The following is a 13,471-nucleotide window of genomic DNA, read 5'->3' as shown; positions in this document are numbered from 1 at the left end:
ACGTCATGTTCATTTCCAGCCTCGGTACGACCGATTTCGCAGTTCAATGATCCAGAATACCGAGGATGTGCTACCCCTATTTTACTTTCCAGCACTTCGATCAATTACCGTTGAAATCGATAATCCTGTCAACTTCTCATGGCCTGCGGCGTCGCCGCCTGATCTTGAGAGTCTTGTGTCGCTTGACCTGGACATTTTGCGAGAGGGCTACCTCGGGCAAATCCTGTCGAGAACCAAGAACCTCCAATTTCTTACATGGAGATGGCTTTATGAGCCCATGAGAAAACATGCTCTCAATACATCCACTATCGACTTGGATCAACTAGGCTTAGGCCTGAGCCAAGTTCGTCACACCTTGAGAAGCTTGAAACTAAGAGGAGTCGCCAAAATTGATTACCAAGACTGTCCTTTTGTGCAAGTCAAAGGGTCGCTAAAAGTCCTCAATCACTTTGACAAGCTTTCTCATCTAGAAGCCACGCAGCAGTTTCTAATAGGATTTTCGCCGAACGATAACCTCACGGAGTTGCATAACTTCTTGCCGGCGTCACTTCAACACCTTACTATTTCAGACGAATTTGACTGGCATGAGGAACTGGAATGGCGGGATACTGATCAGTTACGCATTCTCCATAGCTGGTGGGAAAATCTTGCTCTCTACACACCCAAGTTTGAGAGCTTTGCCTTGCGCCTTGACTTGGCGGAGGAGGACTGGAGCCTAAGAGCACGGGAGGACCTGCTTGCGCTTGGTACGCGTTATCACATTCGCATAGCTATTGACAAGCATTGTAAAGACTGCATAAGTCACACATCTTATGATGGATAATGAAAACTACTTCTTTTACATAATATTATTATGGAATATTTAGATACCTTGGTGATAAATTGTTTTCCTACAAAACAACACATATTTATTGTTAAAATAAAAAAAATGAATTGGTTATTTATACGATAACTACAAATGATATAATAGAAGCTTAAGAATATATAAGTATATACAATAGAACTAGCACACCCAAATCTCTCAAATAATAGCAGTAAAGAATGTGGTTTCAGCGCTGCTTTCTATCAATCGCAGGATGATGGCAAGGTATGACCCATGTTACGAATACACCAGTTTTACTTGCTTTTGCTTGCGCTGACCGGTCGTGATACCTCCCTCCCTTGATTCACCACACGTGGCAGATGGAAATCCGTTTAGGGTATCCAGCAGATAATCCCCCGGCCAATGACCCTAAATCGTAGTCTTCTTCAGGTATCCCAAGGTTTAAATAATTAAGATTGTTTAGCCTCACAAATTCATCGCAGCCCCAAGCGTCCTGGTGACTTGTTAGCCACTCAGATACTTGCCGCGCAGTTGAAAGGACAGGTTACTTACCGGCTGATCCGTTCCGCATGGCGGCATCAAACGGGTATCTTTCGTCTTTGAGTTATGTAAAATACTAACTGTACGTGCATTTTGCGTTTGGAGAGGAGGTTCTTGTTGGTTTTGACGAGAAAGATAGTACTGATGTGCAGTCATGATCTCACCACATGAGCCCTGACGATGATGTTGCTTTTCCTCTCTGCCAGCCGCGCCTTGTTGCCAGACTGCCGAGCAAAGAGCAAGAAGTTCTTTCACAGGCGTAAGACTGTATGTATAAGTGAATGAAGGGCCTTTCTGTGACGAAGATATAATAATTTCGTTGCCGAAAGCGAGAATCGTTATTGCCCCTGGCCACCATTTGGGGCCAAACTCATATTGTTTCGCGTCATCCACAACTTCGGCCCAGGCATCCCATAGCAGCTTGATTAGTTGCCCGTCCCGTATCGATTGCACATTCCCGTTAAACATGAGATGTGTGGACCACACGTAGGCACCTCTCCTCGCCGCAGTTGGAACCGTGCCTTTATTCGCAAATTGGTAGTCCAAAGACATACCCAACTTTCCTTTCGGTGGCTTTTCAGTGTCCAAATCAAAAGCGTTCAGGAGCGAGCTGAGAAACCACCCAACTAGGAGTAGCAGACAACTGAAACGCAAGGACTGATTAAGAAACATTGTTGATAACGGAGCTTGACTTTTACCCCAGCTATCCCGTTGGTTGGAATAAAATGATAAAGCGTAAGCTCTAGTTCAAGACGTAAAAAGACAGTATCAGTCTAGAAAATTTGATGAGAGAATTGTGGTAGACATAGCTCGCCCCTCGTATCTACATCGCCTACCACAAGTATTGTCCGTTCATTTCCCAGCCTTAATGGGCCTACAAGCAGATGCAGAAGACCGGAGCTATTAGCTAATAGCTCCTCCCTTTTTTCTACAGAGCCTAATTCCACAGCAAATAAACGAAAGCTGAAACTCGGCTAGGTTGTTCAGGGAGAACAATTGGGCATGTGACCCATCAGATTGCGCTCGAGGCACATAATATGTACGGCGCGCTGCACCTTGACCCATAGTCTGGCCCAAGAGCCAATGATATTTTAATCCACGAGTACGATTGATGAAACGCCATCAATATGATATGTGCTAGAATCCACAGTAGCCATGAACTGGTGAAAAGCAGCACTCTTTTGGGAGATTGCCGACCGGAGCCAGTCCCCTGTCCAACCTGCACGAGAGAGCCTCGACTTCCTTAATTTAAATGATGACCACCATTTACACAGCGCATAGTATGATCCATAAGTGATTGAAGGGCATGGTGACATGTGAGGCCTGACTCATGACCTACATGCTTCATAATGTGAGACTGCAGAATGCCAACTACGTAGCTGAGCCTCGTCTGCTGAAAAGAAATGTTACTCTGTAGACCAATTGCGGTGAAAGAGGCCGCTACCTATTCACCGACATATACAAACCAAAATAAGGGCCCCAAAATCACTCTACAATAGTGTATATTAGCCGGTTGGGTGGATAATTCGCGCAAAATGGGGGCTGCGCAATTACACTGCAATACTCGTGTATTGGCTGGTTGGGTGAATAATTCGCGCAAACTGCAAGCTGTCCAGCACGGCCTTCTTGGTGGCTTGCTGTGAGCATATGCATATTTTAATCTTAATCTGCAGCCAGTTCGTGGCGGAATACGAATCAAGCTTGAGTTGCTACAAGCGCTTGTACGACCTTCCCGATTGGACGGAATGAACGACGCACTGCATATTGTATATCACGAAGAGCGCCCGCAACCACTCAGTCGGCTTCCCGCCGGAAGTGGCCCACTGGAATGACTTGCCTGCATCATGTGGATCAGCTAGCCTTAGCGAGCGAGGCACACCGTTGGAGATATGTGGCAGTAGTAATGCAGGAGAGCGTTTCAATTAGAGTGTATGCTAGAGAGCCTCGCCGTTCCAAAATGACCTGCTCCGGCAGGTTCCCAACTTGGTATTCCGGCCCAAGCTGGCTGGACGGCCTGGAACACTTGTACAAAACCATACTTGCGTGGACACGACTTCGCCTGCCGTATATTCGTCCAGCTGATGCTATATTTCGATATCTGCGTTCTTCACTGTTGCTTGGATTTCTGGTCTCATGCACCGCCTCGATAACCTTATGAAAATATGAGCAAGTTACTACTATGCAGTCTCGCCACTGCAGCACTGGTGGAATGTGCAACGTCCTTCCCCTCACATGGAAGCATTCAACGAAACTCTTCAATGCTCTCGAGGCCCATTTGGGCGCGAGATGAAGACTTTGACGAATCAGATTTATCTTTCATTACAAGACTGGCCGCCGTCGGCGACTCGTATTCAGCGGGTATTGGTGCGGGCAGCCACCTTGGGAGCATTTTAAATGCTTTGGACCCTCAAAGCGGTTTGTTCATCCAGTTCAATAGGGTTTCACACTTTGTACTGACGTTCATGAAGATTGGGCCTGTCGTCGCTATGATAGTGCGTATCCGTATTTACTCAATACTGACGGGAGGCTGGGCGATTCATCCAAGCGAAAATTTCAGTTCGAGTCCTGTTCTGGAGCGGTAACGAAGGACATTTTGGAGACACAGATCCCTCGGATTGATTCCAATCAACAAGTTATCCTGTTGTCGGCTGGTAAGCACCGCACCTCCGTAACGTGAAGATGCTACTGTTCAAGACTCCTAACCGAACCCATTTATTAAGGTGGTAACGATGCTGAATTGGTGAAGATTTTGAATAAATGTATTTTTCAGTGGGCGGTCTTAAATAAAGACCAGGTGGCGGTTGCCAAGCTTCTCGCACTTGACCGGAACTTCGCTTGGGCGAAAGATTACGACTGGGATTTGCTGGGTCTCACTTGTGAGGAACAACTTGACCGCACACAATCAATCATCGACAGTGGCGAGTTCAGCAAAGACTTGGATACCCTCATCAATGCCGCGAAAGCAAAACTGGCATCAGAGTTAGTGAACAATCACCCATCACATGAGTTATCCGTGCAGGCAATAATCGAGAAGCGGTGAATAGCGGCGTGATATACTACACAGGGTACGTGAAGGCTAAGGATTGTAGTCTAACTGCTATTATACTGAAATTGGTTTAGCTATGCCAAGTTTTTCGCCGAGGATATGAGCTCGGACTGCGACAAGGTTTCATGGGCAACTTGGTACTACGTGAGTACTTGCAGCTGCGCAGAATTGTGTATATATTTAAAATGCTAACTTGTTGCGCTCAAAAAAAAACAGAAACTATACAATTTATTTCACGGACACCAATACCTAACCTCTGCTAACCGCCGGGCTATGAATAGCCTGGTGGATGCCATGAACTCCAAATTAGTTTGTGACAGTCATCCTTATACTCCGTCCCTCTTCTAACTTCTCCTGCAGGCAGATGCTGTAAAAAGAGCTGGTCCAAGTGTTACTTTTGTGAACTACGATCAGTATACTGGTAGATGGGGTGGCCGCTTTTGCGAGAAAGGCGTCGACGAGGCAACTACAGTCAGCAATACGCGGTTAGCTATTACAATTCATTTGTTCACTAAAGGTCTATGTTAGTATCGCTAACCAGAAACAGAAAAGGACTCATGTTTTATGAACTCAACTCGTGGGACGTTTTAGGTCTCTCACCCTGGAAGCGAAGCAATGATGATCCGCTTAAAGGAACCTTTGACGGAGATCAGGAAATTCTCGCCCAAATAACCCTTATGATGGACGAACAGGCGAAATTCACCCAGGAAGAGGCAAATACTGGTTCATTCGTGGCGGCGAAAAACGCGGCGTTGGCGTCGTCCAGCTTCAACGTCCAAGTTCCAAATCTTTTACCAGATGGGTAAGGCATTGCACTGCACGTATTGGCCCTCCTGCTAACTTCTGGCAGATATGGTCGAGTATTCCATCCCCAAATTCTACTTCATCAGCTTATCTCCAACCTGATCATATACCACATGGTGGACCGGAACCTACAGACACATGGATTCCCGTCCATTCCGGAGATTGAAACCATTGATTCATGCCCCTTGCCTTCCTCAGTTGAGGGTAGAAGCATTCTGCGCTACCAAAATACTGAAAAGGGCAATAGTGTGAGCCCCGGCACAGAACTGCGCATCCTGGGCATTGGTGACTCTATCACGGTTGGTTTCTTGGCCGATCACAACGCTGGTGAGGACGGTTACAGGCTCAAACTCCGTGATGACCTGTCTGGTAAGAATACAACGCCCAATTCTTTGCATTTTTCTTCTTCAAATTTTCACTTTCTCTAACTGAAAGGTATTTCAAGAGGATAAGGTTGTTTTCGCTGGGACAGAGACATCCGACGGAACTATGACGGATGGTTATTTTGTAAGTCGTGCTTAAAATGCTCATTTTGGCCGCTGGCAGGCAAGTTCATACATTCTAGGCGGCTTGGTCTGGCAAGACGATAAAGTACATTTCAGATCACATTGGTCCATCTTTGAAGCAGCGTCCAAATATTATTTTGCTTCACGCTGGCACAAACGATATGAATCCGAGCTCTGCGACCTCTCAAGAAGGGAACGATCCTAGTGGCGCAGCCGAGCGTCTCGGGAAACTAATCGACTATATTGTCGACGAATGTCCTGATGCGACTGTCCTCGTTGCAATGATCATCAACTCTTGTTTACCAGACCAGGGCGATAGAATCAAGAGCTATCAGGCATTAATCCCTGGAGTCGTCAAGACTAGGCGATATGCTGGTAAGCACGTTATTGCAGCGGACTTTACCACTTTTCAGACGAGCTGGCTAGGCGACTGTCTTCATCCTTCGCGTGAGGGTTACAAGGTTTTCGGCGACTACTGGTATGACTTCATCAGCCAAATTCCGAAGAAATGGATTACAAAACCTCAGGGGGAAGGTCCAAATCGTGGAAACGGATTGGAGGCAAACGGTGGGATCGATAAAAACATTCCTCCTCCTGATTTAGGTCAGAGTCCAGTTCAAGTTGCCTCCCCAGAACATATTCAGGCCGTCTATCGCATGGCACCTGAGAAGCCAAACACGAGCTGCACAGGCAGGCCGGAGTTTCACGAGCTTGGCCAAATTGGGCGGTGGGTCGGCAAAAATGGTGACTGGATGTTTCATCAGAACTGGAAGGAAGCAGGTAATCTCGCACAGGGGCTAGGGCTAGACCCCAGATACGTCAGGTACGCTCGTATTACCGCAGTTGGTGGACTCTCAGAGTTGAACGTCGAGGCTGATGCGTGCAAATAGACTGCATGATATGAATGGTGACGGTAAAGCAGGTGAGTTATTCGGATACTTGGAGCCGAATTTTGTTTACTGATGTAGCCTTTCTCAAGACTATCTTTGGATTCATCCCACAACCGGACAAATCAGGTGCTGGATTAACAACTTACCTAATCCGTGGACGCCCGCTGGATCAAACAATGATGGCGTAATCGGTGATGGTAGAGGGCCCGCAGATAGAATTTATATTGCGGTAGGTTCATTCCAGGCTATCAAGTCACTAAAATCAGCTGACAATATAATGTAGGACATGAACGGTGATGGGGTAAGTTCGGCACGCAAAGTAGTCTTTGGAATTGATCATTGTTAACAGCTGATTCTTAGATGGCAGATTATATGGTGGTCGATCCAAATACAGGCGGGGCGAAGATCTGGTGGAACTTTGGACCAGACAATACATGGGCCAATGGTTGGAGATGGTACGGGGAGGGAGCGCAAGTTGCAAATGGAGTACCGCATGCTAACCTGAAAACGTTGCGATTCGCGGACATGAATGGTGATGGAAGAGCGGACTATGTCTACATCGGTGAGGGTGGCTCTTTGAGACTATTCCTGAATATTGGCACGGTTGGCGGTCAAGATGTTCTGTGGCTGGATCAAGGCGGCATTGCAACTGGAGCTGCTCCTGACATCACAAATCTTGTATTTGCCGATGTGAGTTTCTCTCGTCTTTTCGAAGTGTATATGGAAAAAGATGGTCCACTAACAAATTTGTGATATAGATCAACGGCGACGGCCGTGACGGTGAGTAGTTCGTCGCGCAGCTTATATCTAGCGCTGCTGATACTGATCTGAATCTTAGACTACCTGATATTTGATGATGATGCCGGCTTGACTGGTTACCTAAACCAGCCAACGCAAAAGGAAGGTATTCCACATTGGATGTACCAGGGCCCGCCAAAATCCATCGCATATGGTGTTTTCAAGAACGTCAGCACGATTCGACTTGCCGATATGGATGGGTACGTCAACCCTAACATAAACCCGAGACAGCGCTCTCGGGATGCAACTATGTCAGTTCGAATCGTACTGACATGGCTTTAATTAGGGATGGAAAGGACGACTACATACACGTCGACTCCAATGGGGGTCTATCAGTGTGGTATAACCAAGGTGGCGGGGACACGAGAATGCTTACAGAGAGCGTTCGCTTCGCGAAATTCTACTCAGATGCAGTAAGCAGCCCGGGCAACTTTCTTGCCTTTAAATATGATTTGACACTAGATTTTATAGCCGGACTGCTATATTTGGCTCGATCCCGACTCCGGCGCACCATACGTCTAGTAAGTCACGGCAGCGGAAGCATAACCCCTTGAACTTTACTAAATATACTTTTACGCAGTCTCAATTATGGCGCGGACCCCTCAGTACCGCTAGGCTATCACTGGATTCCTAGAAATGACTACAAGCCGTCAGCACCCGGAGCGGCCCCAGCAGCGCAGGTGCAATTTGGTGATATCGATGGGTAGGGCAATAGTCTCGGACGGGCTCTCCAACCAAAGGCTTTGTTTGCTGACCATAGAACAGGGACGGTGTTGACGACTACCTTGTTGTACATCCCCAAACCGGGGAGCTGACTGTTTACCTGAATGAGGGCGAGGACAAAACAAATGAGTATGGTTGGCGATTCAGATCGATTGGGTCCATCGCATCTGGCCTCGGCCCTGGCGCCAATGTACGGTTCGCCGATATTGACGGCGATGGCGTAAGTGTAGATGACACCAGAACAGTCCCAAAGCCTTCGCTGACGTCTCAAGCGTGTTGATTACATCTACATGCATCCAAATGGAGGGACAACCATTTACCTCAATGGATACTCAAAAACTGCAGCTGGTCCCTATTGGCACCCTGTACCAGCAGCGGATGCGTCTGGCATTTTCCAGCGACCAGAGGAGATTAGCTTCCAGGATATCAACCAGTAAGTCTACTGTCCCCGAATCCAAGTACTGGTTCTAGTGCTCAAACTTACAACTCCTCTTTCAAGCGATGGTAAAGCAGACTACGTCTGGACAAGGGCCAGAGATGGTGCAGTCTTCGCCTGGCTCAACAACTACCCGAACCAGCCGCCGTGGCTCGAGTTTGGGCAGATTGCCGACGGTGTTGGTACAACTGGTTCCAACGTGAAGTGGGCAGAATTGACGCGGTCGGGGTATCCCGACTACGTCGCCTTCAACCCCGCTGATGGATCTTTTGCTGCCTGGCTAAACCTCTGCCCCAAGGGCCAGTCTGTGCCTGATCCAACCACCGAGCCACCGCCTCCTCCTCCAACGTCTAGCCCGTATTATGACTGCAAAGGAGAGAGCCTATGTTCTACAACTCCGGTCAAGTTCTGCGATAAGGCCGTAAACGAAATGAAACGCGGTGACAACATCTACGAGTCCAACAGAGAGGCGCTTGTGTACCGTGGCAACTGCTACGGCAACTTGGATGGATATGGTTGCTCCGTCCAAATCCGCGGTACGGATCGAAATGGTAAAAACTGCAAAATCACAGGTGACGAAATGTGGCAGGCTTACCAGGACATTCGCAAGTCAGGAGATTGCCGCATGTGTGGCTCTAAACACTTCGGCAATGGCTGTCTTGTGTCTGTAGACTACTTTGTCAACTGCAGCAACCGCACTGGCGGCTTGAGGCTCTCAAGCAACGCGACAGAGCCAGAAGACCAGTACACAAACACCACCATGTCGAAATAGCTTTCTAAGGCTGCTCTCTCCATGCGCCGAGCCGTCGCAGTGTCCCCGACATATTTTAGCTTTAGTTGCTGCACTACATTACAAAACGAATGAGAATCATTTTCTTTCATGATATGGGCTCCGAGAACTGAATGTCAATTTACAGTGGTCGTGAAATGAGTCATCGGCATTGATGTGCACAGAATGGTGGGAAAGAGAACTAGAACAGAACAAAATACAACCTGGAGTCTGAAAATAATTTGTAGCTACTTTTTCGTGGTATTTTGTCTAGCTAATAGAGATCTTCTGCGTCTTGAAGCCCTTTGACTTGGGGACAATGATGTTGAGAACACCGTCATCCACAGTCGCCGAGAGATGGTGCTTGTCAAGATTGGCCGGCAAATTAAAAACCCGCGAGAACTCGCCAGTTCTGCGCTCTCGCAGCCAGTACTTGAGTTTCTTGGCGCCCGCGTTGCGATTCTCCGTCGCCGCGTTTTCCGCAAATTTCGAAGCACTAGACTTGTCATCTGAGCTTTCGGGCGCCGGCGGCTGCTGCTGGTCAGTGTTGCCTGATGTAAAGGTCTGCTGGAATCTGCCATCAATCTGCAAAGTGTGCGGCTCCTTGAAGGTGATGCTAATGTCGTCCTTTTTCATGCCCGGAAGCTCCCCAGAAAGCTCATAAGCGTCTTCCGTCTCGCGAATGTCAAACTTGGGCTGCGCTCCATAGGAATGCCAAGCACTCCAGGGCCAGTGATGGTCCAGGTCCAGATGTCCGCCCAAGTTGTCAAAGCGCTGCGTGCTCGGGTGGAAGAGAGCCATGGCGTGTATTTTATCGCAAGAATTAAGAGATATATTTTCAGGCTGTCAAAGTGCTGAGGGTGTGGCTAGTTTGCAATTGTAGAGAATGCAGAAGCTTAAAGTTGCGTATTTGCTTGAAGCAGTTCGCATGTACAAGGCATACGCGACTATGGGGAATTTAGGGCTTCTCTGTTCTTATGTATAGAGCAGTGACGGACGGCTGCAGAGTAGAGCAGTCCTCTCGTCGACATCACTCAATCACTCCATCATCCCACCTACTCATCACCCCAGCACTTCATCGCTCCACCACACCACATCACACCACATCGCACCACGTCGCACCATGGCATTACATCCCGGAAATCACACGTTTACAAGCTCCTTGTAGACGTGAGGGGTTACGGACTTCGATATTTATGCCAAGTCCTTGGTATAGTTGGTTTGTCCTGCAATATTGCATCCGGGAGCTGCACAAAAGTCGTCTCATGATACATGATGCCACCACCAGCGCCACCCCGCCACTCTCCGGAGCCTCTACGTTAAAATTTACAGCAGTGAAATCATGTTCTTCGTGTCCTGGCAAAGTCTTCCTGCACATTTCGGCCAACATGTGGCGTGGTTGCCACCAGTCGTGACCAGTGTCATTCTTCGCTTCATACGGGTTCAAAAATGCATGTTCTATTTGCTATTCCGGTAGTGTCGAGATATGTCTATTTGCGCTGCCCCCAAATGCCTCCAATTCCATGTTTTGATTTGTAGTAGTGTTACAGGCCATTTGTCTCCTAATAATGCCGTAAAAGTCGTACATAAGAAAATAAGACAAGTCGTAGAATTATAATAAATGAATGAGGGGCTTTTCGGTATCCCAAAATGGTTGCGTCGTCAGGGACTTGCGTCGCTTATTTTTGTTCGCTGGGGGGAGCTGCCTTGACTTCCTCTTGGGCAACCTTGACCTGGTCTAGCTCAGCATCGACCATCTCACCAGCTTGCTTCTTGCCAGCGCCGGCCTCCTGGGCAGTCTGCTCGCGCTCTTCCTTCTCGTCAATGTCGTCGACATCGCGAGGGGTGGCCATGCCGGTGCTCTGGCTCTCCTCGTTTTGCTCGTTCTCATCCTCAATCAGATCCTGCTGCTCGCGGATAACCTCGAGACGCTGCTTGTTGGTGGCGGCGCCCTCGGCATTGTGCACTTCGAGTTCAATCTCGTGGTACAGCTCCTCAGGAATGGAGGAGAGGACACCAATGAGGGCCTCGATCTGGCTGCCGCCCTCGCCGGATCCCTGGCCGTACATGTAGGCATTGCTCAGGACAAGCAGAGTGGAAGGGACGCGCTCCTTGAGACGAAGGTCGAGCCAGGTCTGCATGTCACTGCGCATACGAGCAGGCGAGACGCTGTGGGTACGGATACCACGAGCAGCACACGCCATCTGCAGCTCGCCGACAGTCAAGCTGTCAACGCCCTCGAAGCTGATGGCACGGTCATCTCTCTTAATCTGCTTCATACGGTGGCGAATCTGGTAACGAAGCATCATGTCGGTACCGAAAGTGTTGAGCGTCATGTAACGGCACATGGATACGAGCTGGGGGCGCGAAAGGTTGTCGAGGGTGAGGTCGTCACGGAAAACCTGGCACACCTTGATGACGTCTTCGTTGGTGGGAGCCTCGCCAGTGGATCGGACCTTGCGGAAGAAGTTGGCAAACTCCTCTTTTTGCGCCGTAGCAGCAGTGAGAGGCAAGCCAGTCTCCTTTAGTGTCTGGCGCAGAAAGGTGCTGACTTCTTTTCTTGTGCCTCGGAGGACGGTGGCCTTGGCCTCCTTGGACTTTTGTCCCTCAAAGGTGCTGGGCAGCATGTTGGGGAACAGCTTGAGCGCGAGCGGGAGAAGGGCTTCGCCCAGCGGCACAATAATAAAGACGGAAAAGGGGACGAGACGACCCAGATCCTTGACAGTTCGCTGAAGTTGTCTGTGTTCTCTGCGGGTCAGCTCATAGCCGGCGGCCATCTTGAGAGCCAGTCTCCAGCTAATCTTGATTTCAGCTGCCAGCAGCTTACTGCCATCCCAGTAATGGCGGGCTTCTTTCTTGACCTTTTGCCAGAGAGTGAGCTTCTTTTCTTCCTTTTCCTTCTTGAGAACCTCTTTCTGATGGGCATGTTCGTCGGACCTGGCCATCAGCTCCTCCATTTTGGCTTCGTCTTTGGACAGAGAGCCATCGGACGCAGCCGCGTTCTTCGCATCAGGCTTTGTGGATGAGCTTGCATCTTTGGCGAGTGGCTTCTTGGCTTGCTCGGCATTGAAGCCAGGAGGTGGGCCGGTCGAATTGTCGGATCGGTGGTGTTCGGTACCAAGATGGCGAGCAGGAACGAGCAGCGCGAGCGCGGGGATTTGCGACTGGCGCAGAATGTGTCGGGAGAGGAGAGCTGGCTGAATACTGCGAGACATTTGGCGCGCTGCGGCGAGGTTAGCAGGCACGATGCCGATGCGTCAACGAGGCAAAACTTACAAGCAACCCCTAGATTGCCGCGGGTCGCCAGGCGAGCCGCCCTCGATGAGGCGCTCATGGTAGCGGTTGGTTGTAGGGCTGGCTAAGGAGTGAAAAGAACGTCAAGCGAGTTCAAGCAGACATGGAGGGTGATCGTGGCGATGAATGGTGATGATTTTGTTGAGAAGACGAAAACTCGTCGCAACAGATGCCAGAGCCTTCGGTCAGGGTCTAGTGAGATTTGGCTGGCACGGCCGCCCTGGGCGACGGAGCTAGCTACCGGTTCCTCCGCGCCAGTTACGCAGCGGTATTTTGCTGAGTGGCGGCCACGCCTCGGGACCGAGATCACGTGCATAGTCACGTGGGAGAATTTACGTTTCCTGCCAGGAGTCGAGAGTGAAGCAAGATCAGGGTAAAATGATGAATACTGGGAATATATTAGATTTTGTGAGCGGTTCGCTCTCAAGCGGTGTAAGCGAAACGCTTCAGTAAGACGTGAGCATGTATGATATTTGATGACTCTCCCAAGCCAGCTTCTTTAGTGGCTGCGCTGGCTGCCATGGTGCACCAGCGCCCAAAGCGGCCCGAGGTTAGACTATTGATTACAGAGAAAAACGACGCAAGTGAAAATTGTCGTATTTTGAAAGACGTAAACAGCTCTCTGTGGAATCGCTGCGGGAGTATACTGGCTGAGAAGACCACGAGATAAGCACCAGGGTACCATATAAAAGGATTTGAAGGAAAATCACAAGAGTAGAAAGAGTAAAGGGGGAAAGTAGAAGGTCATAATCCACTAGATCTACTAAGATGTCGCTTTTTTTAGCACCCCCAGTGAGCAATATGTACTACCTACGACAGCCTACGACTCCCTTCTAGAGCTG

At 49.1% G+C, this 13,471-nt stretch overlaps 3 protein-coding genes across 3 annotated transcripts; 1 reads left to right on the top strand and 2 right to left on the bottom strand.

Annotated features, from left to right (window-relative positions):
- Positions 1 to 3,621: 3,621 nt before the first annotated feature.
- Positions 3,622 to 9,338, top strand: LMH87_007429 (uncharacterized protein; the record flags this gene model as incomplete). The annotated part of the gene is made up of 24 exons (XM_056192516.1): positions 3,622 to 3,778; positions 3,832 to 4,014; positions 4,084 to 4,342; positions 4,408 to 4,428; positions 4,484 to 4,553; positions 4,626 to 4,718; positions 4,770 to 4,894; positions 4,957 to 5,211; positions 5,260 to 5,582; positions 5,659 to 5,720; positions 5,779 to 6,542; positions 6,610 to 6,641; positions 6,699 to 6,838; positions 6,893 to 6,910; positions 6,970 to 7,299; positions 7,368 to 7,389; positions 7,448 to 7,607; positions 7,694 to 7,820; positions 7,879 to 7,928; positions 7,988 to 8,110; positions 8,173 to 8,350; positions 8,403 to 8,563; positions 8,630 to 9,117; positions 9,181 to 9,338. 24 exons carry the CDS (start codon positions 3,622 to 3,624, stop codon positions 9,336 to 9,338), a joined length of 4,299 nt encoding a protein of 1,432 aa, XP_056060729.1.
- A 267-nt stretch (positions 9,339 to 9,605) lies between these two features.
- LMH87_007428 (uncharacterized protein) lies at positions 9,606 to 10,136 on the bottom strand (the record flags this gene model as incomplete). Its single annotated transcript, XM_056192515.1, has 1 exon — positions 9,606 to 10,136. The coding sequence occupies one exon, from the start codon at positions 10,134 to 10,136 to the stop codon at positions 9,606 to 9,608; it is 531 nt and encodes a 176-aa protein (XP_056060728.1).
- An 878-nt stretch (positions 10,137 to 11,014) lies between these two features.
- Positions 11,015 to 12,669, bottom strand: LMH87_007427 (uncharacterized protein; the record flags this gene model as incomplete). The annotated part of the gene is made up of 2 exons (XM_056192514.1): positions 11,015 to 12,558; positions 12,612 to 12,669. 2 exons carry the CDS (start codon positions 12,667 to 12,669, stop codon positions 11,015 to 11,017), a joined length of 1,602 nt encoding a protein of 533 aa, XP_056060727.1.
- Positions 12,670 to 13,471: the final 802 nt, after the last annotated feature.

The sequence above is a fragment of the Akanthomyces muscarius genome, chromosome 1, assembly GCF_028009165.1.
Source record: "Akanthomyces muscarius strain Ve6 chromosome 1, whole genome shotgun sequence".
Lineage (NCBI taxonomy): Eukaryota > Fungi > Ascomycota > Sordariomycetes > Hypocreales > Cordycipitaceae > Akanthomyces > Akanthomyces muscarius.
Note: the sequence above shows the minus strand (reverse complement) of the source record. Positions and strands in the feature narration are given on the sequence as shown.